A 13,702-nucleotide genomic window follows, 5' to 3' on the forward strand; every position below is an offset into this window, starting at 1 on the left:
AGGCCTGACCATCCAGACCTGGCGCTGGGCCCCAGCTTCCCGAAGCTCCATGAGTCCCGTCCAAGAGGCTGATGTTAGAAACGCCCTCCCCCACGAGGGGATTGTGGGGTGCGAGCTGGTGGCCAGCCTCGTGCGCAGACTGGGCTGCAGACCCCGAAGCCCTCAGTCCCCTCCTGGCTGCAGAGCTGCCTCCCTGTCCCCCAAGGCGCCGCCCCCACCCTGAAACCCGAGGGTGCCCCACAGCGCCCTTGTCTGGAGAAGGGCTGGGGGAGCCCCCTCCCCTGTCCCTGGGCGAGGCCTGGGTGAGGGACAGGCTGCAGCCGGTCTGGGAGTGGGCGCGGCTCTCCTGGGCACGAGGGGCCTCCATCGGCAGGCAGAGCCTGAGCTGCCCGGACCGCCTGCCGAGCGGGTCCTTGGTCCCCGCCAGGAGCCACCGCGGAGGCTGGTGACGGAGGCCGGTCCAGGCTCCTGCCGGCAGGGCCCCTCTCCCCAGACAGTCACCCCCTCCCGGCCCGAGACCGACCCCCAACACAGCTCCTGTGGCCACGGGCAGCGGGAGGGCCTGCCTCTGGGGGCGGACCCTCTAAGGGAAGGGGTGTGCCCTGTCTGAGGGAAGGAGGGGGTGGCTGCCCACCGAGCCGGAGCCCCCCCACCCCCGCACGGAGCCCGGTGCCCCCGAAAGGAGGGCACCCTTCCCCGCCCACGCTGACATCACACAGCGGCCGCCCTCCCTCCCGCCTTCCCGCCTCAGTAGCTCCTGTCAGTCTGTGGGAATCGGCCCAAGAAGAGCGATTCCCTCTCCCGCATTTCCTAATCCCGTGAGGGGGGAGGCAGGTAGCCCAGGACGGCGTGTTTTCCTTTCCCTCCGTCTGAGCTGATTGCCGGCTCCGCTCGCCCTCGCTGCGCGGCGCCCTCTGATGAGCACAGACCGAGGCCTTCCCGGGCCGCGAGCCGTGAGCCGGGGGGACCGTTCCCGCCGCTAATGAATCACGCTAATCAGAGGGCCGTCTCGGAAATTAATCCATTCTACTGTAACTATTTAAAGGAAAAATAATTACCCAGACCGTTCTCACTCAATTATGCTGCCTCGAAGTTGTAGGAAGAAAATTCAGTCTCGTTTGAAGGCGTAATCTGGGTTTTGCGGATTTTTCTTTTCCAGGATGATGGACGGGCTCGGCGCGGGGAGCAGCCAGGCCCGCTTCTTCCTGCTCTCGGGCCTGGGAGCCACCGGACCCTCGGGCTGCCCTGGGGTGGGGTCTCCCCGCTGCTCCCCTGGGGTGGGGTCTCCCCGCTGCTCCCCTGGGGATGGGGTCTCCCCGCTGCTCCCCTGGGGTGGGGTCTCCCCGCTGCTCCCCTGGGGTGGGGTCTCCCCGCTGCTCCCCTGGGGTGGGGTCTCCCCGCTGCTCCCCTGGGGTGGGGTCTCCCCGCTGCTCCCCTGGGGTGGGGTCTCCCCGCTGCTCCCCGGTGGCAGCACCCCCGGCCGGAGGCCCTGCTCACTCCCATGGGCTCACTCACTGGTGGGTCCAAGCATGGACGTGTCCAACGTGACTCTGGAGCTCAGAAGGTCTCTGGTGGAGGGGGCGGGGGACCAACATGAATTTTGTGCAGACGCGTGGGCGTGTCCCCGCCGGGGTCCTGGGTTTGTTTGCGTTTTCCTGAACCTGCGACAGCCAACCCTGCAGGCAGGGCGGGTGGACACGAGCCCCCCGCCTCCCCCAGGGCCCCAGCACCCGGCACCGTCCTTACACCGTCCTGGTCCCGTCCTCCAGGGCGCGCTCGTCTGATTCCCCAGCGCCCTGGGAGGGGCGGCCGCCTCAGGACGGCTCTGGGGCCACCAGGTGCCCTCTGACCTCCTGGCCCCCCCTCCTGCCTGAGCTGGTACCTGAGCTTCTGGAGCAAAAAGGTGGGGGCCAGGGCCTCCTGAACCTCACAAGGCGTCTGCAGGGGTCCTGCCTCAATCCTCACGCAGTAGATTCTTCCGGAACCCTGGGCGTGTCCGGCCCGCTGCGACTCTGTGGGTCAGGGTGTGTGTGTGTGCGTGTGCGTGTGTGTGACTGTGTGTGGGATGTGCATGGGTGTGTGATCAGCATGTAGCCGTGCGTATTCAGTGTCATCTGCCCTTTTCCATGTGTCGCCTGACCCCCGTCACAGCGAGATCCGGGCAGGTTGGGGTCGGGTCCTGCTGGGCCGCCCGCCGTGGAGGACCTGGTCCGTGGCTGTGCGGGGACGCGGCCAGCATCCGCCCGGAGCCCGCCGCTCGGTTCTGGATGACTCATTTTTCCGAGTTGCTGAGTAAAGTAAGCCGATTCCTGTGTTAATGGAAACGAAGAAACAGCTTATTCCGCAGGGAGCCCGCAGCCTGTGAGCGGCGAGGCCTGGGCGTGCGGCGAGCAGCTGGTCCCCGAGCGCCCGCCATCCGCGCCGCTGGGCCCGTCCATCTGTCCAGACGAGTCAGCAGCACGCGGGCCGATGGCTGTCCCTGGAAGCGGGCCACCAGCTCCAGCGCCAGCAAGGTCACCCCGAGGCCAGGCCCTCAGATTTGGGGGTGAGGGAGTCGGGAGGATCAAAGGCACAGGGAGCAGCTACACCACACCCGTGCTCCCTGCACACGCCTGCGTCCTGGTCCCCACACCCGTGCTCCCTGCACACGCCCGTGTCCTGGTCCCCACACCCGTGCTCCCTGCACACGCCCGTGTCCGGTCCCCACACCCGTGCTCCCTGCACACGCCTGCATCCTGGTCCCCACACCCGTGCTCCCTGCACACGCCCGTGTCCTGGTCCCCACACCCGTGCTCCCTGCACACGCCCGCGTCCTGGTCCCCACACCCGTGCTCCCTGCACACGCCCGTGTCCTGGTCCCCACACCCGTGCTCCCTGCACACGCCCGCGTCCTGGTCCCCACACCCGTGCTCCCTGCACACGCCCGTGTCCTGGTCCCCACACCCGTGCTCCCTGCACACGCCCGCGTCCTGGTCCCCACACCCGTGCTCCCTGCACACGCCCGCGTCCTGGTCCCCACACCCGTGCTCCCTGCACACGCCCGTGTGCTGGTCCCCACACCCGTGCTCCCTGCACACGCCCGCGTGCTGGTCCCCACACCCGTGCTCCCTGCACACGCCCGCGTCCTGGTCCCCACACCCGTGCTCCCTGCACACGCCCGTGTCCTGGTCCCCACACCCGTGCTCCCTGCACACGCCCGTGTCCTGGTCCCCACACCCGTGCTCCCTGCACACGCCTACATCCTGGTCCCCACACCCGTGCTCTCTGTACACGCCTGCGTCCTGGTCCCCACACCCGTGCTCCCTGCACACGCCCGCGTCCTGGTCCCCACACCCGTGCTCCCTGCACACGCCCGCGTCCTGGTCCCCACACCCGTGCTCCCTGCACACGCCCGCGTCCTGGTCCCCACACCCGTGCTCCCTGCACACGCCTGCGTCCAGGTTCCTGGTCTCTGTGCTGGGCCTGCAGCAGGGTGACTCCCGGTGGCTGGCACAGGGCACTGGGGCTGGGCATGGGGCCTCCTGAGCCCTCCTGGCTGAGGGCAGGCCCTCGGAGCCCCTGCTGCCGCCCAGCATTCCGCTCAGCCCGCAGCCGGCCAGCAGGGCCTGCTCAGAGGGCCTGCATCCCCCGTGGAGGCCCTTGCTCAGCCCCTCCCGACAGGCCCCGCGGGCAGGCGGCCCGGTCCTCAGCTCGGCCACGTGACCCCGTCTGAGGGAGGGGCCGCCACGCTGACCTCAGCCGTTTTACTGTCATGTTGCAAGAATATAAGCAAACTCCTCATTAGACGACAAACTGGAATAAACTGAGACCCGTTTAAAAATTAAACGCAAACACAACAACAAAACCAATAGAATTCAAATCGGCAGCATTAATTTTACAGGCAGATGGTGCCGCAGACACGGCTCTCACGGGGCTCACCGCGGGGGACCTGCGGGCTCGCTCCGGCGGCGAGTCCTCCTGGCTGATGGGGGCCGTGGGGTGGGGGGCTGGGGGTGCAGGGCAGGGGGTGCAGGGCGGGGGGTTGAAGGTGCAGGATGCAGGTGGGGGTGCGTGCTCCCCGCGGGCAGTGTGAGGTGCGGCCTCAGGCGTGTGAGCACCTGTTCTCCCAGGACGTCCCACCAGGCCCGGCGCTGGGGGGTCCCATGTCTCCCCCGCGAGGCCTGTTCCCTGTGGGATGGGCTGCCGCGAAGGGCCGCGGAGACTGGCGAGTGGCGGCAGGTGCCTGAGTGCCCGGAGAAGAAGGCCTTGGAAGGACCGAGCGGCCCGGCCTCGTCATCCTCACAGCAGAGCGGCCGGGCGGCCCGCGTCCTCCTCTCCCAGAGCGTCCTGAGGGCGGCCGGTCCCTGGGGCTGAGGAGCCAGCGGGCACCTGGCGGGCACACTCCCTCCATCTGCCTGGTGGCCGGTGGGTGTGGCCGGGCCCACGGAGGGGCTTCCCTGGCTCTTAAGGCTGCGACCTTGGGACCCTCCCTCCCTCCCGCCCATGTCCCCCCGTGGCTGCCGCAACCTGTGCTTAATCAGCCACCGCCCCCCACAGCCTGGCACACTGGCCTCTCGGCTGACGGGCCGGGACCCACAGCCCGTCGCGCCCACGGCTCCTCAGCCGTCCCCTGACCCAGTCCCAGGACACCCCCCCCCGCGGGCACGGCCGCCGCCGCCCCCCGTCCTCCTCCCGCCGCCCTCTGCGTCCCAGCCCCCTCCTCGCGGTGCGCATGTCCTCAGCCCCGTGGCTCACAGGTGTGTGGGCGGCACAGGGTCTGCGTTCTGGGAGTTGGGGGGCCGAGGAGGGAGCCCCTGAGCCCAGAGCCCCACAGGCCCTGTCACCCTGGCTGGGCCCGAGCCCTGGGGTCCTCACTGGGGAGAACCGTGAAGCCCGCAGGCCGGTGCCTGTGCGTGGACGCCGTGCGAATGTGTGTGTGCATGGACGTGTGTGCACGTGTGGGTGTGTGCATGGACGTGTGTGCACGTGTGGATGTGCGTGTATGGACGTGTGTGCACGTGTGGATGTGTGTGCATGGACATGTGTGCACGTGTGGATGTGTGTGCATGGACGTGTGTGCACGTGTGGATGTGTGTGCATGGACGTGTGTGCATGTGTGTGTGGACATGTGTGCTGTGTGGATGTGTGTGAGTGTGTGGACATGTGTGCTGTGTGGACGCATGTGCGTGTGCGGTGGAGGGGAGCGGGGGGCCAGGCTGGGCTGGTCCCGGGGCTGCACCGTCCCCTCAGAGGCCCGGGCTGGACTAACCTGCTCTCCGGGGCCTGGGGACAGGCATGGGGGACACGGCGTGAAGGGCCCAAGCTCCGACCTGCCGTGGGCGCCCCCGGGCTGTGACGCACGGACGGGCTGTGAGCGCCGTCCCGGCCTCAGCCGCTGCCCACAGGCCTCGGCACCGCCCCTTCGCGGACACGCCGCCCGGCCAAGCGCTGCCTTGGAGTCTGGGCAGAGGAATGACGTGGTGACGTGTGGGCATGAAAGGCCCTTTGTCCCCGGGACGGGGGGGCCGGTGCTGCGCCCCCCGCGGCCTCCAGCAGGAAGTGGGCCGGGCAGGCGGGCCCGGCTCCCTTGGCAAACAAAAGGCGTGTGTGTGCGCGTGTCTGCAGCGCCCCCTGCAGGCTGGCCCGCACGCCCCGTGACTCCCAGTGTCCACTGTGTGTTCACTTTGCAAACACGCCCACCGGCCCGCTGCGTGCCAGGATGCACGCCTGGCTGTGGGTGCAGGTGGAGGTACATGCACACACGTGTACGTGTGTGCACATGTGTATGTGTGTGCACACGTGCTGTTTCACATGTTGGTGTATCTGTGTTTACATGTGTGTATACCTATTTGTGTGCATTTTGTGACGTGTTCATTTCTGTGTGTACACACGTCCGTGTACACACACGTGTGTGTGTGTGAACCATGTAGCCAGGCGCTGTGGCTGAGGCAGGGCAGGACGCGGCAGGACACGGGGCGCGGGCACGCCGTTGGCGCGTTGGGTGAGGGGCAGGTGCGCGAACACGGGTCCGTTCTGTCCTCACTCGGACCCGGTTCCCCAGCTCCTCTGGCCCGTGAGGACCCGTCCCCGCTTCTCCCCGCGGGCTCGGTGCTGGGGCCGTGCCGTGTGCGGTGGCCGAGACGCCGCCTGGAGCTGGCGGCATCGCGAGGCCCCTGCGGGAGTCGGGTGTGGGTGCGTCCGTGCGCGGCGGCCGGACTGACGGCTCTCTCCTCTCCCCGCAGCTCGGATCATCAGGACGAAGCAGTGGTGCGACATGCGGCCCTGCCTGGAGGGGGAGGGCTGTGACCTGCTCATCAACCGGTCCGGCTGGACCTGCACGCAGCCCGGCGGGCGCATCAAGACCACCACGGTGCGCAGGGGCCCGGCCTCCGGGGGCCCTGGCGGGGGAGTAGGCTCGGCCGAGCAGCACGCCCGGGGGTGCCCCCCACCCTGGCCCTGGCCCTGCAGCCCCCATGCCTTCCAGCTCAGAAGACACATTCTCTGACCTGCGTTGGGGGCGGGGGGGGGGCGCCTGGCGCTGTCACGGCTGCGCAGGCAGGTGCGCCTGCAAGTCCAGGTGCAGGAAGGACGCTGCCACGCCTGGGCCACGCCTGGGCCACGTCGGGGAGAGGCGTGACTCCGTCCTCGAGGCCGGGGCACGTCGCTCGCACTGGGGGCCCGGCCTCCTTCTCGGGTGAGCGAGCTCCCTGCAGACAGGGGCCCCCTAGGAGCCGGGTGGGTGGGTCCCGTGGGTGGGTCCCACAGAGCAGCTGCGTGAGGGCGTGGGGGGGGGCCCAGCTGCCGTTTCTCCCTGAGCACCTGCCGAGGGGTCCCCGGCTCTAACGGAAGCCCGGCCCGAGGTGACCTGTTTTCAAAGCTTGTTAAGAGGCTGGCTGAGCTCTGGACCCAAACGCCGTATCACTGGGACAGACGACCCACCTTCGGGGCCGCGCCGGCGCCCAGCAGCGGCCTTGAGCTGACGTTCCTCATCTTCTCGGCAGAGAGGAGCCAGCCCCTCTGCCCAGCCCGGCCTTCCCGTGGGCACGTGGGGCCGAGTCCGGAATGGAGGCCTCGCCGCGTGGCTGTTCGGGGTGCGCTGCGCCTGCCTCACTTTGCCTAAAGCGGCGGGTCTGTGTCGTTTTATCCCCAAACGGAGGAAGCCGCCCAGGCGGGGAGCCGTCCCAGTGGGGCGGGGTGTCCCTGAGGCCAGAGGACAGGGGTGCACAAGGGCTGGCCGCTCCTCTCCCCTCCCCCATCCTGCCCCACCATTCCTCACCGCACCCCTGCTCTCTCCCCCACCCCTTTCCCACCACACCCCTCCCTCCTCCCCCACCCCACACCCCTGTTTGGCTCCACACTGGATGCTGGGATACAGGATGGACCCCCCCCCCGGCCCCCAGCTCTCAGGGAGCAGCACCCCGGGACACCCCGCAAGGCCGCTGTTTGGCGGCAGAGGGGCCGGGCCTGCACGTGGGCCCAGCACTTAGACTGTAGGGGCCGCCCCGGCCGGTGTGGCTCAGTGGATAGAGCGTCGGCCTGTGGACTGAAGGGTCCCGGGTTCCATCCCCTGAAAGGCGGACTCCCCAGTGTGCGCCTGCCTTTAAATAACCTTATTCCTAAATGAGGAAGAATGAAAACGAGGAACCTGAGCGATTGGAGAAGCCGCCTGAGGACGAGAGGAGGAGGAGTGGTCGTGAACTGTGCGGAGGCCTGGGGGCGGTCCTGCATCTGGGAGGCTGCAGGAGTGCGCTCTCGCCTCCGTCACGTGGGGTCTTGTGAGCTGGACGGTGAATCTCCCGGAAGACGGGCCAGCGGCCGGCATGGGGACTCGGACCGTCCCGGAGTGCACTGCGCACTCGTGTATTCACCACCAAATGCGGGGGAGGGGTGCCAAAATCAGCCAAAGGAGAGGAGACGTGGTAACGGACGCTCTCCGGGGAAAGGCGCGGCCCCTCCCCAAACCCGGGGACGCTGCCCAGGCCCTTTAGGGCCGAGTGGAGCCGGATGCCAGAGGTGCCCCCAAAGGTAGACAAGGTCACGGCAAGGTCACCTCGTTCAGCACAGCGCCCTCGAGGCGCCGTGGACCCCGCACTGTTTTGGGGTTGCCGATAAATCTGGGGGACCCCCTCCCCTGGAACGTGCACTCCCCAGTGGTGGCGGCGATGGGTCCCGTGTCACCTGAACCTGCAGAGAACCACAGCCGCCTGCGCCCGCCGCCCTTTAAAGGAACAGACACGCCACCGCGCCGTGGGTTTGTGTGGGAGAGGGAAGTCCATTTCAATGTTTCAGAGTCAGGAGGGACAGACCCCGCAGGAGACGAATGAAAACTGGGTTCTAACCCAGGAGAGGCTCAGAGCCACAGGCGACACCGTCTCATTGCTCAGCATCGAGAACGCGGACCTGCCGCCCGCCCAGGGAGCAGGCGGGGCCTGGGGACCCGGCGCCCTCCTGAGGCCTGAGCCCACAGGGCGGGGAGCCAGGCCCCGCTCTGGCCCTGGGACCAGGGGTCACCCCTGAGGCCGCTTTGGGGAGACCTGGCGAAGGCAGCCGCCTGCAGGTTCTGTGCGAGGAGGCGGCATCGTCGCTGCTTGCAGATGCGGCAGGCAGGTGCGTCCCGAGCCCTGGAGAATCCGCTGAAACGCCTAGAAAACTAATTACCGTTTATGACACGAGACCCGGGAGGAATGCAGAAGTATCTCCACTTGCGTTCCACGGCAAGCTGCACACATGCAAACAGGCCGTGGCCCCGACCAGAGTCAGCAGGCTGCAGCCCCGAGGCCACATCGGCCCCCACCCGCTTTTGTCAATAAAGTTTTATTGGGACCCGGCCCTGCTGTTCACACACATGTCCTCGGAGGATGCGTTCGCGCTGCAATGCCGAGCAGAGTCGTTGCAGGAGACCTGATGGCGGGCAAAGCTGCAAACACATCCCGCCTGGCCTTCCGCACCTGCGTGCCCCCCTGGACGGGATGAACCCAGGCCAGCAGCCCCGCCCCGGGGCGTGGAGTCGGCCGCCGGGGGAGTGCCAGGTGGGAGGAGACGCCGTGGAGAAACGTGCCTTCCGAGTTCCCAGCAGGCGTGCAGGGGAGGCCGAAGGCCTTCAGTGAAGCGAATGAGTAAGATCAGCGCGAGCGGCGGGCGCGGAGAGAGCGCCGGGGGAGCAGCAGAACAACAAACACACGCCTCGAGTCACGGCGTGGGAAAGGCTGGTGCCTGTGAGGTCAGGGCCCCTCGGGAGGAGACCCTTCCGAGGCCGTGGCCAGGTACAAGGAAAGCCGGCCGGGCTCGCACCGGGCTCGGGCGGGCTCAGTGCTGCCGTGGCCCGTGGCCGGGCTGTGGTCCTGCGATGCGGCCCGGGAGCTGCAGCGACGAGCAGGCCGGGCGCAGCCTCAGGCGGTGCTGCCGGGAGCCCAGCCAGGGACACGGAGGATGCGGCTCCGAGGCCGAGGCCGCCAAGCCGTCCTGCGCTCGTCAACAGGCTGCCTGGCGCGCCGGGCGGTTCCAGAAACCAGTGAGGCTTCCGGGGGGCGGGCGCAGCCCCCCTGCAGAGCTGATGGTGACCTGGCTGGGCAGAGAGGTGTGAGGACACGGCCCGTCTTCCCTGGGGTCAGGAGAAGGTGGAACCGCAGGGAGAGTGAGCCCCGAGGGGCCGAGGGGCTGGGCCAGGGGGACACGGCCCTCGGACACGCCCCTCATGCACGTTTCTGTATTTAAAATGTATAATCGCACCTCACTGTGCTGCTTAGCCAGTCGCTCAACACTCAGCCACTAAAGCGGCTCCCAGGCCCTGCAGCTCACGTGCCGGCCGTGGGGCAGGGCCTCTGCTCAGGGCTTCACAGGTGGGCCCGGGGGAGTGGGCGGGGCCTGGGTGTGGGCGGGGCCCAGGTGTGGGCGGGGCTGGCTTTCCCCAGAGGCTCTAGGACCATGGTTGGCAAACTGCGGCTCTCGAGCCACATGCGGCTCTTTGGCCCCTTGAGTGTGGCTCTTCCACAAAATGCCACGGCCTGGGCGAGTCTATGTTGAAGAAGTGGTGTTAGAAGAAGTTTACGTTTAAAAAATGTGGCTCTCAAAAGAAATCTCAATCGCTGTGCTGTTGATATTTGGCTCTGTGGACTAATGAGTTTGCCGACCACTGTTCTAGGAAGCCAGTTCAGGCACCCGGGGGATGCCAGCACAGTGTGATCTACACGGGAAGGCCACACCACGGGCAGCCTGGTGGCCCTGCCCTGCCCCGCTCACCAGACACGGCTCAGGGACGCTTTTGCGTTGATGGTGCAGATTGTTCCACCGCCTCCTTTAACTGAGAGCTCAGAGCAAGCCCCCCCACCCCACCCGTGTCAGGTGGGACGGATCCTCATGGGGACCCAGCCCCAGGCGCCAACGATACTTAGTTTTCTTCCCCGGAGAGGAAACGGCGTGGCTCTCACCCAGGCGTCAGCCCTCCCGAGCGTCCTCTGGGGCCCAGCCTGGCCCGGAGGCTTCAGACTCCTCCTGGGAGACAGACTCAAAGGGTAGCTCAGAGCCAACGAGAGGAAGTGAGCCAAAAAGACAGGAAAGTCGCTTTTTTCTTTAAGTATGTTTTTATTAGAGGCCCGGTGCACGAAATTCATGCACAGGGGGGTGGTCCCCTCAGCCCAGCCTGCACCCTCTCCAATCCGGGACCCCTCGGACATCCCTCTCACAATCCAGGACCGCAGCTACTAACTGCTCACCTGCCTGCCTGCTTGATCGCCCCTAACTGCCCCCCCTCTAGCCTGGTCGCCCCGCCCCCCCCTGCTGGCCTGGTCACCCCCAGCTTCCCTCCCCCGCCAGCCTGGTCACCCCCAACTGCCCCCCCTGCCGGCCTGGTCACCCCACGCAGCCTGCTGTTTGGTGATCCGTCTGGTTGTTTTGGTCGTGACAGCCCCTGGCTTTTTATATATTTGGATTGATTTCAGAGAGGAAGGGAGAGGGAGAGAGATAGACACATCAATGCTGAGAGAGAATCATGGACCGGCTGCCTACTGGAGATCGAGCCCGCAACCCAGGCATGTGCCCTGACCGGGAATTGGACTGTGACCTCCTGGTTCATAGGTCAATGCTCAACCACTGAGCCACACTGGCTGGGGCAGAAAAATAATGTTTCCACATTAGATTCAAGATGCGTTTTTTCCTAGAGAAGAGAAATTATTTACTAAACAATAAAATAACGTTTACAGCTATCAGCCTGCGTATAATAATGAGACTCAGTCTGGTTCTCTCTGTAGCATCTGAATAGCAGTGGTACTGCCCCCCGCCTCGTCCCCGCACCCCCGGCCCCCGCTCTCTGCCTCCAGGGCTGCACGGTCAATGCTGACCCGAACTCGCCCGACGCCTGGTTAGCGCAATCTGCTGCCCCGGACGCTGGCCTCCAGGTGCCGCGTCCGCACAGCTGGCTGAGTGGCAGGCGTGGTAACTGCTAAGCCAGGTGCACCTGAGGCGACCCCCGACCTTGGAGCTCGGCCCAGGTCCACGGAGGCCAATAAGGAAATGTGTGGGCAGCTCAGGGGCTGAGCATCGACCTGTGAGCCAGGAGGTCAGGGTTCGATTCCCGGTCAGGGCACAGGCCCGGGCTGCGGACTCGATCCCCAGCGTGTGGTGTGCAGGAGGCAGGCAATCACGGTTCTCTCTCATCACTGATGTTTCTCTTTCTCCCTCTCCCTTCCTCTCTGAAGTCAATAAAAATTTAAAAAAAATTAAAAAGAAATGGGTGGGCAGACCTGGGGGGGTTTGTGGTGGCTCCGTCCTGAGTGGGTTTCACTTCCTCTGCGCCTCCTCCTCCCGTGCCACCCCCCCCCCCCAGGGCCAGCCCCACCTGGGCTCAGGCGTGCACACCATGCCAGCGTCCCTGCCGCGCCTCCTGGGAGCTGGGGCCAGGGCGCTGAGTCAGCGACGCGCCGGGCCACCTGTGCACCTGCCCGCGCCCCCGGTCTGCGTGGTGAGCGCCCGGTCAGCCCGCAGCGCTGACGAGCTCCCTCCTCTGGGTGCTGCTCAGCACAGACCCTCTCGACAGGCGCTGCCAACCCGGAGGAGGCTGGGAAGGCCCCCCTCCCCCCCCCCCGGCCGCTGGGACAGGAGCCGGAGCTGCACCGGTCTGGATGGGGCGGTGTGACGCCCGTGGCCGTGTCCACGTGGCCCCATGGGGAGGCAGCCCGGCGGGGACATGGGCAGAGGGTGCTGGACGCGGGCCCAGCCGGGGGCACCTGCGGCTTTTCTGCCCCTTTGACGGCGGCATTCCCGCTGCCCCGGAGCCGGGACCTGGGACAGACGTGGCGGGGCGGCTGGGGGTGCTGGGCCTCGTGGACCAGGGCCCTGCACCCCCCCCACTCCCCAGCTCTGGGGCCACCAGGGGCTCCGCGGGCCCACGCGCAGGCACCCCCACTCTCCTCTGGGTAACGAGGCAGCGCCTGCTGTGCACGGGGCACGGCGGGAGGCACCCCAGAGACACCGCGGAGGGACCCAGACCCCAACCCCGGCCGGCCGTGCCCTCTCGTCGCCGTGCACGAGGGGTCCCACCAGGTCACAAGGGGGCGGGGGCGGGGGCTGCTGAGAGCAGGTGTCCCCCGTACCCCCACCCCCGCCCGGCACTCAGGCCTCCGTCTAGTTTCCGTCCTGGTGGTCAGCGGGCAGCTACTGAGGGGGCTGCCCCTGCCGGGCGGCCCTGGGGGTGTCTCCGGGGCTCCGGTCGCTCCGGACAGGGACCCGTGGCGTCCGGAGACCTGACTGCTCTCTTCTCTTCGCTCCGCAGGTCTCCTGACAAACGCAGGCCCCGCAGGGCGGAGGGGCCTGGCTCCCTGGAGCGGCCGCCGGGCCAGGGCCCTCCTGCCGCCGACGCCCTCCGAGTCTCCGCAGCCCGACCCGGACGGACGGACGGCCACATCCCGGGCCTTCTGAGCTGAGTCTGTCCGGCTGCACGAGGAGTCCCGCCTGGGACGCAGTGGGGGTGCCCCGCGTCCCCCCGAGCCTGGCCTCACCTGCCTTCCCAGGCCAGACCCTGGCTCTGCCCCCCGAAGAGGAGGAGGAGGAGGAGGAGCCGACGGGGCTGCAGCCCGGAGCCGGACAGCCGGTCGGGAGGACTGACTGGGGCGCAGCGGGGGCCCCTCCCGGCGCCCAGACTGCCCGAGTCGCTTCTATTTTCTTACCCTTCAGTACACTCGATAGACCAAAGAGCAAATCTATTTTAACGCGGACTCGCCCCCACGCCCAGGCCCGGGTCCCACGGGGCACGGGCACAGACATGCTGGCGGCCCCGGCCCGGAGGAGGGGGCGGCCCCGGCCCCACGAACACTGCGGGGCACCCTGAGCCCCCGAGCGGCCGGGCGGAGGATGCCGGCTGCCCTGCGGGACGGGCCCGTCCCCACACGGGGACACAGGCCGCGGGCGCCTCCCACGCCGAGATGGACTGACCGTACTAAACTCGTCTTAACCACGTAGCCACGCCTCGTCGCCCCATTTCCGACCGCGGGATGCTCGGTCTTGCCGCGCGCATGCTGCGTCTCCTGGGACCGCCGTCTCATCGATGCACCATTTAGCTCCAGAAAGCAATGGAAGGAAACTGAAGTAACCCTTGTTTGAAAGAGATCATTAAATGTATTTTGCAAAGCCTAAAGTTATATATTTAACAGTTTTTATATGTTGTATATTTGTAGAAAATCCTATTTAACCATGAATGTGGCAGCCCTGGGCGCGGGGCCTGGTCGGGGTG

At 67.1% G+C, this 13,702-nt stretch overlaps 1 protein-coding gene across 1 annotated transcript in view; it reads left to right on the forward strand.

Annotated features, from left to right (window-relative positions):
• The window catches only part of TAFA5 (TAFA chemokine like family member 5), a 78,221-nt gene extending 65,242 nt beyond the window's left edge, over window positions 1–12,979 (forward strand). The window contains exons 3-4 of the mRNA XM_054718584.1: window positions 6,222–6,349; window positions 12,746–12,979. Of these exons, the coding sequence (XP_054574559.1) occupies window positions 6,222–6,349; window positions 12,746–12,754 (137 nt within the window). The 3' untranslated portion in view covers window positions 12,755–12,979. The remainder of the gene's footprint in view (window positions 1–6,221; window positions 6,350–12,745) is intronic.
• Window positions 12,980–13,702: the final 723 nt, after the last annotated feature.

This window comes from Eptesicus fuscus, chromosome 7 (genome assembly GCF_027574615.1).
Source record: "Eptesicus fuscus isolate TK198812 chromosome 7, DD_ASM_mEF_20220401, whole genome shotgun sequence".
In the NCBI taxonomy this organism is placed as follows: domain Eukaryota; kingdom Metazoa; phylum Chordata; class Mammalia; order Chiroptera; family Vespertilionidae; genus Eptesicus; species Eptesicus fuscus.